The sequence below is a fragment of the Erithacus rubecula genome (genome assembly GCF_903797595.1).
Source record: "Erithacus rubecula genome assembly, chromosome: 5".
NCBI lineage: Eukaryota > Metazoa > Chordata > Aves > Passeriformes > Muscicapidae > Erithacus > Erithacus rubecula.
In genome coordinates, this window is record NC_136687.1 from 23,864,097 (window position 1) to 23,879,061 (window position 14,965).

Below are 14,965 nucleotides of genomic sequence, written 5' to 3' on the forward strand. Positions count from 1 at the left end.
ATTAGATCTATAACTCAGCAGACTATCACAACCACATGAACACAGAGTCCTCTTGAATCAGAGCATGCCATGCCTTTAAATAATAATATTTTGTAAAAAAGAACCCAGTTCTTTTGGGCCAGACTACAAGGAGCAGGACCATCACTACACAGCTCAGTGATCAAGGCACTCAGGAGATGATACTTAGTTTCTTCAAGACAAACAAATTTTAGATCCAGCTCATTTTCCTGAAGAAATGACACTCCATCAAGATGTATTTTTGCAAGTCCCAAGTGGAAATGTCCAACTCTACCCAGTGTAATACAAAGTAAATTCTGACCCTATGTGAGAAACAGATTTGTAAAGGATTCTCAAAGCCTGACTGAAAGCTCACACAGTCTTGTACATCTGTATGCAAACTCTGATATAAGGTGCGCTGACTTAGAAAGGCCATGGACTAGAGAAGACATTGTAGAGAGAGAGATTGAACTAGAAACAAGTTTCAAACCATGGCCTTGCAAAAAGACCAGATATTTTGAACTAGAAACAAGTTTCAAATTATGGCCTTGCAAAAAGACTAGATATTTTGGAGAATTAGAACTGTGAAAGATACATTGTGGCAAGACCACATAGGGTAAAATAATAGGTGACTGGTGTTAGAAGTATTAGCACCATTGTGTGGCAAAGGCTAAAAGGCTGAAAAACATGTATAAGGTATTATAATCAAGAAATAAATTGGCTTCAGATAGAATGACATAGAGTTTTACATCTCTTATGTTTCACCCTTCAATGTGACTGATAATGGAATAAAATCTTTTAAAATGCCTCTCAGTTGCCTCATCTGTGTAGAGCTGGGATTTTCCAACAACCCATGATTCCACAAAAAGTTTGTTTTAGGGGTAAAAACATAACAAGAAAGAATACAATTTTATTTCAAATATTTTTAAAACCATTCATAAATAGTATCCATCATCACTTTTTGACTCTTTTTGTGAGAAGGGGATAACACTGAATATTCTGGAGGTACATGAGATCTTAATAATCTCAGGCACAAGTGTTTTACTGAGAGCTGTTACCACCACTGCTGTACATATGCCTTAGAGTTAACCTAGCAGAAACACTAAATGTGTGCCAAGTAAAAGAGTGAGCTTCTGGTGGAAGCTTCTCTGTTTCTGTGAGAAATGTTTTGTAAAATCTATGGCATTGTGAATACTACCTACTCTACATAAATGTTCAATGCTAAATGAGAACATCCAAGATTTTCTTTCTTGCCCACTCCTGGAAGTGGACAATAAATCTCAATCTTTGTATTGACAACTCACTGCCACAGATTCTAAAACAGGCTGTTGCATCTAAATTTGTTTGCAGTGATTGCTCAAGGAAAGAATGTATTGTTAAAGACATGCTTCTCAAAGCACCATGACTTGCTTGTTCTGTAGAACTGCAGAAGTAAATATTTACAGACAACTAAACAGCATGTTGTATTTTTCCCTTCTAAGGGGAAAAACCTCAGGAAAAACAATACACCTGCTTAAATCATCATCAGTGACTATGCAACCATAAGCGCTATTTTTCCATTTTCCCAATTTTACCATTTTCCATCACTTGAACATCTACATTAGTTTTTTTCTGTCCATTTCTCAGATGGATATGAACTAAAACTAGAGACAGTGCTACTAGTTCCTATATCAACAATGAGAATGTAATAAAATGTCCTTTAAAGTGCCCATAAAGATGAATGCATTACACCTACTGTTTTTATACTCCCTGATATTATTTCTTTTCCTATTGCCACCAAATATTGCAATACACAAGAATACATGCATCAGCCTGAGGTGCTCTAGTATAACAATGGTATCTGCATAAACTTCAGATGAGCTCAGTTCTTTCAGTTCTAATAAATAATAGAATAGAGGAACAAATAATAGATTAAAGACATAAATAATGGAATCCTCAGATAAAAATGGGCTTATGAAAAGAAACAGGGGTGCAAAATGCTTATTCCTTGGCTCACTTCAAGCTTCTAGGTTAATGGCTGAGAGAAGAAACCAGTCTCCCACAACTCTCTCTGTAGTTAATAGTTTCTCTGACTCATTGCCTAAGTCTGTAAGACTAAGGTCCCAGTAGATACACATTTATCTCCCTTTCCAAAGGAAGGATAAGAAGACTTGAAAGCAGAAGCTCTGAGGGCCCAGTGAAAGAAATCAACACTAAATGCTAAAGATTTCGGCATAAAATAGATTTAGCCAAAAACCTATAGCACTGGACTAAAACAAATTCTCAGTACTGGTGCAAGTTCTCTCCCTACCAGTGTTGTTAGAAAATTCAATCTAAGAAGTATTTTTCTGAATTAAATACTATTTGCACTACAGTTAGGAAATATAGTGTTTGCTTTTTAAGGCAAGAATTAATTTGCTTTTAATACAAACAGATTTTATATTTTACAAGAATATAGTCAGAAGAGAGGATGCCTAAAAACATCAGATAAGTTCTTCTGAAAGCTAGGAAGTTTTGTCCCTAACAAAATTACATTAACTGCTGCTTATCTGAGTGGCATTCTCTCAGTAATGATTGCAATAAAGGAAATAGACTAAAAAGAAATTCTGAACTAATTTCAATGCAGATTTTTTAAAAATTCTAGGTTTATCTAGGACTGCTGGATCAGACTGCTCAGCTTATTTTCTGGAACCACTGAGACAGAAAAAAAGTAAGACGGAAAAGAGTGTGTAGTCCCATCTGACTACAGAAAGACTAAAAAATAATTGGACCAAAATTCACAGTTTATTTTCTGCAAGACGTGGAAAGAATCTGATCTCATGGCTGTCATTTCAATAACATGCCTGTCATATTAAAGCAGAGAAATGACAGATTACATTAAGATTTATGGGTGAAAAGCCTATGGTACCATGCAATTTTCCTTTTAGATACTAAAAGTATCTAAGTTACTAGTCTATAAAACAGCCTGAATCAGGATATAAGCACTTGACAAAAATATCTCCTGCTGTTGTCACCACAGAACTAACAGATGTTCTCCCAATAAAGAAGTATCATTAGGGCTAATTGCCTACTGTCTTTATCTTCTGTGCAGGACTGCTCTCTACACAGAAATGTAGAAGACACCTCTTAGATCAGAAGCATTAATATATCTTGAGCAAGCCATACACCAAAACATTATTTAGTGTTTGTAATGGAAAGAAATGAAAGAACTACCATGAAATGCAGAAAGAATGTCAGAGAGCAGTAAAGAGGTGACCTCATAATGCCACTGTCCTCAGAAGTCCTCACAAGTCCTCTTGTGATTTCATCTGCTCTTATGATTCTGGTCTTAATCTCTAGAAACTGGACTGACATGGCCATACCAGTCACTATAGCTTGGCCATTATAGGAAGATGGTTCCCACTTGTTATGGCTACAGAGCAAAAAGTGAACATGTGAAGTGTGATACCAATATCTGTTCTCCACCTCATTATAAATAAAAATTAGACAAACCATTGGCCAACATATACAGTCAGTACAAATCAGTCTTCAGAATTTGAATTAGAAAACAGGAAAAAAAGGATATTTGTTGTATTAGAGAATGGCAGTAATCATTCTTACATATCAGTATGTTACAATCACTTCATTTTTAAAAAGAAGTGCTGCTGAATAATGATTCTGTTTTGGCATAGATGTTAATTCTTTACATATTTACTTATATATTGTACACATTTACAATTATTTATCATTTCACTGATGTAAACTTACAACTACGGTGGGATACTTCTCACATTTACAATGGAACTTTGTTGAATTCTCAAGAATGTTCAGATTAGGAAATAGTACAGCTGATGGCAACCTTACTAGAATTCTAAGTTATCTCTTCTTTATTACTCACAGCTGGTGGCAAAGATGTGTAATGTTGCCATGCCTCATAGGATAAGCAAGGTTCAGTAGACATATGGAAGACAGCAAAGATTTTTTAAAAACTGAAGTGTGTATGAAAGACATTAATTTAAAGGATTAGACTACAGTTAGCATTATCTGATATTTCCCAGTGCCAGAACACGAACATCCATTCAGCCCACTCCAGCAAGCAGTGGGAAACTGTTCTGGGGAAAGTACTCTTTAACTAATGCAAAATTCATGCTCTAGGGGTTATTAGTTTCCTTTAAGTTGCTACAGCTTGCAAAAGTTACTCATGAAAGTTTCCACAGTGCCGTGCTGTTTTTCTGAACACACAGAGAGACTATTCTAATGCTTTCCTGCCTACCCAGATGTTCATTGCATTGAGCTAAGCACACTGACAGCCATGGCAAGCCTCTGGCTACCCACTGCTGAGAATCACAGCCCAGCAGGCAGGGAGTAACACAGAACCCTCTTCAGGTTCCTGCCTTGCTGGGAATTCAAGGAGCAGATGTCTGCAGAAGAGCCACTGGCACAAGAAACGTAAAACCATTTTAAAAACCCATAGAAAAATCTTAAGTGGCCAACTTTTTGATGATTAAAAAAAATTTGGATAAAAACCAAAAACATTTTGAGGGGATGGAGGGATAGTATTAGAGGAAAACCTTATCTCAAAAGAATCTTTCAAGCCTGGAAAACTAGAAGGGGCAAAAAGAAATCCTGCCTGTCCTGTGGCTCACATTCAGTGTATCACCCATCCACTGCCTGTGTAGCAATCCCACCAGAAGCCCCATCCCACACAAGGTAGTTAGAACTCATAATTGGACAGAGCTGTTTTTCCTGTTAATGCCTCATCAGTAGGCTTCACCCTCTGTGCCATGCCTACTGCTGATTATGCAATTGCTTATCCCATTTACAATCAGAAGCTTTCAATCAGATGAACTGGATGGTAAACTAGAATGCAAGCTAGAAAATTGGAGGAATCTTCTTAGAAGCATTTGTCTCTTTACCTCTCATGCATTTTTAATTAATTTTTCATTGAAATGCATAATTATTCTTCAACTATAAACATCTGCCTAGAAGAAATCGAAATTTAGGATTCGAATGCATAATGTTAACTTTACTGACTTTTTTCTGAATTGTGAATAAAAAATATACTAACCCTCAGACCAAAGATAAGGCCAACAGCAATATTAATCAAAGGAAAGGACATGATTTAGTGTCAAAATCTTATCTGTTCAGCATAGCTGGATTTTTATTTGACCTCCTCCCAAAGATGAAAATGGGTTTACACAATGTCACAAAGGTCGATAACCTACTACCTAAAAAATTTAGAGGTGACTCATTCATTTTGCAGTAGGATACCACTTTGTCCAGAAACATGTCGACTTTGAACCTTTTTACTTCAGTAAAAGAAAATAAAGAAAGAGAAGGATACTTTTTGAAACTACTAGGACATTGTGACAGAAATAACTGGAGAGGTGACTAGAGATTAAACCTATTCAATATTGTTGAACTTACAAAAAATGTGAGCTGATACAGAAAACTCAAGATTAAGTGGGTTAACAAGGCACTTACATTGGTGTATATATGATTTAATACTAAAGTTTTACAGATCACATAAAGATTTATGGGATAAAAACATCCATCTAAGTCACTGAAACAATAACAATCTGATTATTTTGTCAAGTAAGAAAAATTCTACTGTATTTATGGCTGGGAACATTCAATTTGTCATCCCTAGAACAGATGCTGGAATTCCTTCCATTCACATTTTCTTTGAAAAACTCCAAGAGTCATAGAATAATCCTATCTACAAGGAAAAAGCAAATGGAAACCATCTGGATTCTCAAACCATTCAGACTACCATCAATCCTATTCCATATCTCTTGCTTTATGGCAAAAAGGATTTGTTAATAACTTTTGAACACATTCAATCATCATTTCAGACTTCTTTTCCAGGCTTGTCTACATGCACTACAAATTATTTAAGCTAATACCCTTGAAATGGCTGAGTAGGGACAAAATAAAGCTTAAGAAAAGGCATGTACTACTTACTTCTTCTGTTACCTAGTTGCTGCATATCAAAAAGCAATGTGAGGAAAAAAAAAAAGAAAAGATAGCTGCTTACTCTACAGTTCCTAATATTCCTTCAGATATATTATCCGTTTAGACAATATCTGCAGATGCACAGAACTACCATCTTTCAGACAATAAACTATCTCTCAGCAACATCTGTCACTCAATACTGTGTCATGGCAAAAATGCACAGGTTGTTAAGACAAGGTGGGCTCAGCTATCTGTGTTTCTTCCTGGAGATGTGAAAATGCAGGAGGCTGGGAAAAGCCTGAGAAATGTAGCATGTGCTGCTTTTATAATCTCCAGGTGCCAAGTTGTTTCAGGACAACTTTAATACAGGCAAAATAATCCACCCAGCAAAAATTTTGATAGCAAAAGCAGCAGCAATGAAAGACATCTCCACTGTCCCATGGAAGTCTGGAGAAAACATAATTGTGTATTACAGCTATATGCTGTGCTTTTACATGAATGCAGAGCTGCAGGACTCAGAGGGGAGGGACAGAAAACTCCTCAATGCTACCTGCAGTGGTTTTATTTCCACAAGAAAGACCTGACTGCTTTCTGAAATCTAATGAGATGAACAATGCAAGGGGCACATAAGCAATTTCTTACTGTTTCACTCAGAGGCAGAAAAGGGGGAAATGAGAGTCTCTTTCCTCAGGAAATGCTTCCTGAGTCTTTGATGTTATCAAGTAACTTTCAATAATATTAGAGTGACAGTATAGGCTTTTTGAAACTAGGAGTTCTTTGAGGTGATAAACAGTAATAGGAATTGCTCTGGGCAGTTACTATTAGTGCTAAATCACTGCCAAGTGAAATCTTTCTCTGGCATCAAACAAATCAGTTCTGAAAGATTCTAGCACATTATTTTTTAAAACACTGGATTGTGTATATGGGAGAACTGAGTGTTACAGGTTTTAGGAAGGGAAGAAGGGAAAGGCAGACTTTGACAATCACTGACCAGTCAGTCCCAAAACAAGAGCACCATACACTGTATATTGGAATCTTGCTGAACTACAACACATGAATTGGAGTAGATGAAATCTGATGCAGTCCTAAAAAAAGGAAACTCTACCTTCACTTCCTTACCCTTAAAGGACTAGGTGAAGATTAATTACAATATCAACATACAAAATACTTCTTTTGCAAAAAAAAAGTTAGCCTTGGAATTCTGGAATAGCAATAGCTTACAGGAGCACCTGCAGTGATGCAAGCCCTGACAGTCTTTTTTGCCACAGACTTACAGGAGCTGTCCCCCAGGGGCAGCACTTGAACCATCACAGCATAAACTTCACCATTCAAAAGCAGCTCTGACAGTATCTGATTTTCAGCCTCAATTCTCTTTCTAGAGGTCAACGTGCTAGCAAGGTACCTTATGCTGGAAACAACTCAAAAAAAACCAAAGAACTGTAAACTGTGTGGCACCCAAACAAGCAGATGATGCAAAGGTTCCACTCTAAAGACAGAAATGATGAAAAGGAACAGAAGGATGGCTGGATTCTCTTCATCCCTTCATGATTTGGGATAGGGGAAGAGTGACAGGGAAGCAGACAATCACAGAGGCAACACTGCTACTCTGGTCAGTACTCTGGCCATCACTTCCATGCTGACTACATGTAGGTGGCAAGCTGCTGGCAGTGGGGGCACTGCAAGGTTGCCCTCCTTGAGAAGCTAGTGAGAGCATCTGTGTGCCAGGTATGCCCAGTTCCACATCACATGACACAGCTGAGCCCATCAACCAAGCCGGTGGTGCCTCCTTGAAAAATATCTAAGAAAGGGCACATACACCACAAAGGCAGAGAAACAGGAAAAGAGTGAGAAACAGCAGTGCCAACACCAAGGTCAGAGAAGTACGTGCTCCGTGGTAAAGCAAATGGTCCCAAAAGGACTGCAGCCCACGGAGGATCCACACTGGAGCAGAGGATGAGTAAGAATAAAGCAGTAGCAGAGAACCACAATACTTCCCTGCACTGTTCACTGCCTCACTGAAGGGACTGAGTGCCACCTATGGTGACAACAAGGATGAGGAGAGGAGTCTGGAGTCAAGCTGAGTCTGGGAAGTGGGGATGTGAGGTGTTTTCCTGAAGTGTTTTAATGCTTGCTTCATTTTTTGTTTTTGTTTGACAATATCTGAATCAGTCAATAAGAATTAATCAGTAATAAACTAATGTACTCCATTTGAGCCTGTTTTGTCCATGATGGTAATCAGGAAGACATCTCCCAGCCTTTATCTTGACCCATGAGCTTTCTCATTCTTTCTATTTTCTCCCCCATCCCACAGGATGGGGTAGAGAGAGAGCAAGTGGCCATGTGGTGCCTGGCTGTGGGTCAAGGACACCCCACCACTGAGGGCCAAGAACTGTGACATGGATGCACCAGAAGGACAAGGCACAGCAACACCAGACAGCATCTTCTGGTGTCTGTTGCTGGCTTTAACCACCAGATATTCAAGTTTCACAAGTGAAACAACCAGAAATAATATATGCACAATTTAGTTGCAAGCATTGCTTTAAATTATAATTGTCACTGTCTGACTAGGAACAGCAAATAATGCAGTAACACACACACAACTTCTTCAAAGCAGCTGGAAGAAGCAGTTTATTGAAAAGCCATGGCATTTATGTCAGATAGATCATACGAAACAAAACATAAAAGGCTCATTGGCCCAAGAAGGCAACACCTCTTTGAAAACATACTTTCTGCAAAACATCCCAAGACACTCGCACAGCTCTGTGGACCCTCTGGATTAACACCAGGTGTTAATCTGTGTTACTCATTCTCCCTTCTCTTATTTGTCTCTGAGAAAAGTCTCCAGCTTGGGAAAGATCCGAGCTAGAGCTGAGAAAACCAACAGTCTGGGAAAAATCCAGATTGAATTTTTCCACGAACCTTCAGCAGTGTCCACATATTATGGCTTGAAACCATAGGCAAGGAGCATCCATCCCTTCAGGGGAACAGCTGTCTGCACAAGGTAGCCATGGGACAGAATCTAATTCAAACTTCAGATTCGCAACATTGTCACCTCTTTTTGAAATTAGAATCTCTTGCTTGACAGTCACCTCATTATTATTTTTACATTTAGGATATTAAACCATTATTCGTATTTCTTTCATCTTTGCTGGTTAGAAAGGCAAGCCGAAATTAAAAACGCTACTTGGAACTATCTGTTCCACAGCAAAAATGAACTATGCTTCCATGTGACAGCGAGAAAAGCATTCGGCACTGGGGCACTGAAGTGCCCATAGGTTCAGGAGCAGGGGCAGCTCAGCGCTGACGGGACCTGCCGGCGGGGCTCCCCGGCCGCTCTATTTTTACTGCGGTATGTTTTGCATTCAGACTTTCCACTGCAGGCGGCCCGGGTCAGGGGATCCGCTCTGCCGGGGGAATCTGACAGGTCAGCTCAGCCAGAGTTATTTATAGAGGGCGGGGGACTGAGGGGAAGGATGCGATCGGCATCGTATTCTTCTGCCGCGGGGCTAAGGGCTGGGAGAGGCACCCAGGAGCGGCCGGGGCTGTCCCCGGGGACAGCCTGCCGGACACGAGGACAGCCTGCCGGACACGGGGACAGCCTGCCGGACACAGGGACAGCCCACTGCTGCCCAAAGGGACAGAGCCCAGGCGCTCCTCCTTCCCTCTCTCCCCCCACTTTCTGAGTGTGAAGACCTTTACAAGAAGGATTCAAGCTTGTTTTCTCCGACTATGACAATCCATCACTTCACAGCAGGTTATCACCTGCCCTTCTCTCCTGGCACTGGAGAACTGCATGTACCCAGCCTCCACTTATGAGGTCCATTCCTTTTCGGTAGGGAAAGAAACTACAAGCATCAGTATTTCAAACTGTAATCACACTGCTCCCCTCAGCCCCTGCTGCTTACTTAGCTGCTTCATCCTGAAGGCATTTAAATATCAGGAGGTGTCTGGCAGTCACATTTGGAAGGGCCTAGGCTGCATGTGCAAGTCTAAAACTGCCCTGTGCAAGTGGCCTGACATCCGCCCCTGCCAAACCCTGGCTGGCATTCAGAAACAAGACATTCATCTGGCCTTGCAAGCACTTGCTAAGGATACCTGACCCGCTGACAGGACTCTTCCCACACAATGTAGCTATAACCACCATCTTTTAAAGCCTGGCCACACCAGGGGATAGTGCCATTGTATGTAACAGTGTGATCTGCTCAGCCTGAAAGCAGGTGACCTGGTACCCAGGGCCTCCTGGTCCAGGTGGGGTCAAAGCCACAGCTCCCACCTCCTAAGGAAGTGCCAGTAGTGCTTATATTGTGTCTCCTGGATTGGGATGACCTGAATCTGCTGCACCTCAACCTGGCAAAGATTCACAGAGCTCAAACACCCACTTAGCTACCCTGCTTCAAGTCCTGCCTTCCTGCTTGTATACAAAGGGTTTGTTTATGGTTCAGCATTTGTTGGTTAGAGCAGTTGAGCAGGAGCTGTTGGATTTCTTTGCCAGATATAACCATCCCAGCATTCCCCTGCGTGTTCCACCTGAAAGGACCATTCCTGAAAGGACCATTCTCCTTCTGACAAATGAGATTTCTGTCTAGGTGCTTATCCACCTCAGCCTCTGCACATGTTCCTTGTCTGGCTGTGTGAGTAATGACTAGAAATTATGTGTCTGGCAATACATGGACTAAATATAATGCCAGGACAGTAATGGTCCTCAAGGGAGCTGAGTGCTAAGACCTAAAAATGTATACCAGCTTAGCAGGAAAAAGAAAAATTTTAAAAAATGACAACTCCTACATTCAAGAAAACCCATATTTTAAAATAATTACTGGCACTGTCAACAGTCCTGGATTTCACTTGTATCTGCAGACATCATCTAATACATAATTAACAGCCAAAAAATAACAGAGATATATAAAATTGCTCTGTGCACATTTTATAGAATACCTCCAACCATGACACATTTCAAACCATCCACATCCAATACTTTTCATTCACTGGACACTCAAGTTATCTGCATACGGTCGAGTGCCAGATAAGACTCATGGAAAGGAAGTGGATGTTTTCTTCAGCATTTTACAGTTCCAGCTCCAAAAGACTCAGGAAAAACAGTACTTTGTCCTGATGGCCTCATGAGATACTAAGAGCACGAGCAAACTCCTCAAACATGGGACAGTGTGCTGTGCTGCCTGGCTCACCACCATGAGAATCATCTCGGGAAAATGAGTGCTGGTGGCTTCCTTCAAAATGCATGCTGAGTGAGGATTATATGTGGGGCTGGAGGGCCAGGCTTACTGCACAGGCATAAAGACACGTCTGCCTGTTGGGGTACTTCAAAAACAGCCTTTGGAGGAGGGAAAAAATGTCATGAGCATTTCATTTCTAAAAGAGGCTTGTTTAGGATTCCCTTGTTCACCTGAAGGAGTCCCCATCCTTCTACAGAACTCAGATGTCCAAGGTCCTCTGGGGATGCCACTAGTTTTAATAGGGACACAGGCAGAGCAGGTCTCTAATTTCTTGTGCTACAACTATTCAGCTGTTTGGACTATCTCAGTGATTCATTCATTCATCTACGTGCCACAGTACACAAGCAGCTTAAAACAGAAATCTCCAACTAGAGCATCCATTACAGAAACAAACAAAAGAATTTGGTCCTGCTGACTGGTCCATCTTTTAGGAACACAGGAAGGATGTATGTAGCCATATGGAAAAATCCACTACGATGCTCTTACTGCTGAAAGCCAAAACTTCCCAAGAGATCCCGTAAATGCATTACAAGCTCTAGATATTTGATTTCACTTCAGAACTTCACTCTCTCGACCAGACTGGTAGCAATTTAAGTTAATTAATTAATCGCCTGCCATGAAACGCATCCAAGGATTCTGCATTTTACATCAAGTGGAGCAATGATTCTACTCAAGTATACTGCCATGTTTATGAACTTGTGAAACCCCTTGCCGTGCCATTTCGGTGGCGTACGATCGGTGTGACAGTGCGGGATGCTCCGTCGCCCTCTCCACAAGTGCCACGCATCAGGCTCAGCGCTCCTGCGCGGGCAGCCGCTGTCTCCGTGCGGGCGAGAGCAGCCGGTCCCTCCCCGCGGGCGCTCCCGCTCGCCCGCCTGGGCTCCGCACCGGCCCCCCGCCCTGCCCCTCTGCCACGCCACTGCGCTGGGATACTGGGGACACACCCGCCAGCCCCGGCCAGCGCAGGGAAGGGCAGGCTGAGGGGACCCACCGTCCTGCAAGTTCGCCTTCTGCAAAGTTTCCTCTCGCCCCCTCTTTTCAACCTCTCCCATAAAGGCAGACCCCCTCATCCCTCCCCACAGGTGTGTGCTGGGAGGCTGCCCACACCCGCGCTATCCCCTTCGGACACTCGCAATCACACAGGCTGGCTCTCCCTGGAAGGATTAAGTGCCCCCTCCGTGACCCAGCACAGGATAACCTCCTCCCGTGGGTGGTGGCGGCCAGCGGTACCGTCCCGCCGGAAAGCTGTGACACGGGGCGGGGGGCCCGACGTGCAAGGGTAAAGCCATCTCCCGCTGATGCGGGGAGTCACGGTGCATCGGCTCCCCGGGAGCCCGGCCACCGACAGAGCTGCCAGGACAGCCCTGCCAGAGGTTATCCCAAACTTTGCTCCTGCAGATCCCAGCTGGACCTGTTGTCTTCGGGTTCGGTCAACCTCCCCGCTCCTTCCAGCGGCACAGCAGCCCCGCTGATCTTCCGCGCTCGGTGAGAAAACCGGGGCGAGGGCGCCGCTCGGCTCTCCGTGAGACGCCGACTACGAGTCTTGGCTGCGGCTCACCTGCATCCCGCCACTCGGAAAGCGGCCGTCCCCGCGAGTTTGGACACAAGAGCGCTCCGGGACGAGCCCATCGCGGCAGGTGGGCCCCGGCCGTCGGTCTCCCCGGGCCGCGCCTCCGGGGGACACGGCCCCGTCCCTGCCTGCGAGCCGCGGGTCCGCTCTCGCTACAACAGCTCGGCGGGCTCGGACAGGGGGCTGCCTCCTCTCCCCTCGCCCGACAACCTGCCGCTCAGCCCCGCGGCGGCAGCGCAGGCAAGTGCCCGCTGGGCCGGCCCGCTGTCCCGGGGGGTCGCCGAGCGGCCGAGCCAGCGCCCACCCAGCCCCCGGTCCCCAGGCAGCCCCCGTCAGGAGGGGAGCGCCCCGAGGCTCCCTTACCCGGCTGGCGGAGAGGACCTGCCGGTAGCGCTCCTCCTCCGCGGGCAGGGCAGGGAACTGTTGCGTGGAGAGCATGCTCTGGCTGCTGCTGACCCCTTCTCCACTTTGGCCGCCCCTTCACCCTTCTCTACCTCGGCTTCCGACGAACTGCGCCCACCCGCCTCCCGCACAGACACACTTACGGGGAGGGCTTCGCATTTTGTCTGCTCTGCAGACTCCCCCTCCCCGCTCCTCTACCCAATAATAATAAACCTCCGCGAGAAAGAGCCACATCCCCACCCCTTTCGCACACAAGGCTCTACCCCTTGGGGACAAGCTGAGAGACAGCCCACTTGCTAATTTCGCCCTAAAGCCGTCCTCCAGGGAGGGCGGATGGAGTGGGCACAGCCTTTGCGCCCCCTCATCCCCCCATCCGGTCAAGGGACGCCTCGTCACGCCGCGAAGTGCATTAGGAGGCAAGACAAGCCTGAGTCAGAGATGATGCAAGGGGCGAGAACCCGCGGAGCTCGTCCCTCGCACCCCTTACCTTGGCTCGCCGGGGCTCCCCCGGCCCCGGGCCGCCCGGACGCGCACTTGCGGCTGAAGCGATCCGAAGCCAGCCCGGCGCACGGACCTGCCGGCGCTCTCGGCACACCCAGTCGGGGCGCAGAGTTCAGACCGGAGCGTGCGCCAGACTCCCGGATCCCTTCATTCATCCGCGGGTCCCGGGCGGACTTCCCTGCGCTTTATTTTACATTACGGTCAGGCAAAGGCTTTTCTTTCAGCCCCGGAGTTTCGCGCCTGCAGGGACTGCAGCGCTTCCCTGTGTAGCGCAGAGGCTGCCCTGTCGCAGCCCGGCCGCTAAGGCTCCAAAAGAGCTGAAAGAGAAAGCAGCCCCAGCAGGAGGAACTCCTGGAGCCAACGCCAGGTTTCCCCAGCTCCTTCCCCGCAGGAAGGCTCCGCTCCCAGCCCCACGACAAACCTGCCGTGCCCCGTCCCTCCCCTGCGAGGAAGCGCTGCGACCCTTTTACCCGCGCCGGTCCTGGTCCTGACCGGCCCCGACGCTCCGGAGCTGGAGGGATATGCTGAGTGTTGGCTATCTATTGAAGCAAAATTCTTATGCCAAGAGACAAGTGCTGCCTGAAGCTGCAAATGACAGAGCAAATGTCCTACCCGCATGAGATACTAGCTTTTAAGACCTGCATTTGATCTATTTCTCCCCTTGCCCTGTATTTGCATTCAAAGATGTCAAGTCTGACTGAAGTCCTAGTCTGTGCACACAACAGAGCTCACCAATACTATCCAAGAATGATAAAGTCAGTAAGACAAAAGGCGAAACAATGCGTACAAAATGGGCAGTGTGCGCTACAACAGAAACAGTTCAGGACCCTTCCTGATGTCACAGATGTCACTGGCATTGCAGCTGGGTTCTGAGATGACATCTGCAAACCAGAAAGGCTCCCAGTTTTTATTGTGCATTATTTGGTGCTTCTGACGTGCTGTCATTCAACACATGAATTAGTAAACACTCAAGAAAATGCAAGCCACCACCTCTTCATGAATATTTTCCAGGCTTCCAGTCCTGTCACCACGCTTGACAATCAGTGACGGTGATACCCCTTATAAGTGTTTATATTTTTAAATATATATTTTTTTAATATAAATTATATAAATAAGTAAGATTAACACTTCTTAGCCTTTTTTTTCCCCAGTTTCTTTTGCTTACATGTATTTCCATACATTCAGATTTAGGCCCTGTTACTTTGTGTGCAAATGTTACGATGCAGGCAGTGCTCCCTATGCTTCTGGACTGACAGCGTACTTAAGAGGCTTCTGCTCATGGCAATTCAGTGCTGCACTTTTTACCTAACCAACCAACCATCTCCATACCAACCTCGAGCATCTGGAG

General features: G+C 44.7%; 1 protein-coding gene across 3 annotated transcripts in view; it reads right to left on the reverse strand.

The window, feature by feature from the left end:
• Positions 1-13,682, reverse strand: part of CORIN (corin, serine peptidase) — a 113,825-nt gene extending 100,143 nt beyond the window's left edge. Inside the window, exon 1 of one of the 3 annotated variants that reach the window (XM_079305756.1) lies at positions 13,604-13,682. Coding sequence is in view for 2 of the 3 variants with exons in the window: in XM_079305754.1 (XP_079161880.1) it covers positions 13,078-13,152 (75 nt within the window). In the remaining variant the exon portion in view is untranslated. Of the gene's footprint in view, positions 1-12,702; positions 12,790-13,077; positions 13,286-13,603 lie in introns of those variants that run through there. The other 2 variants (XM_079305754.1, XM_079305755.1) reach the window with 2 other exon arrangements.
• Positions 13,683-14,965: the final 1,283 nt, after the last annotated feature.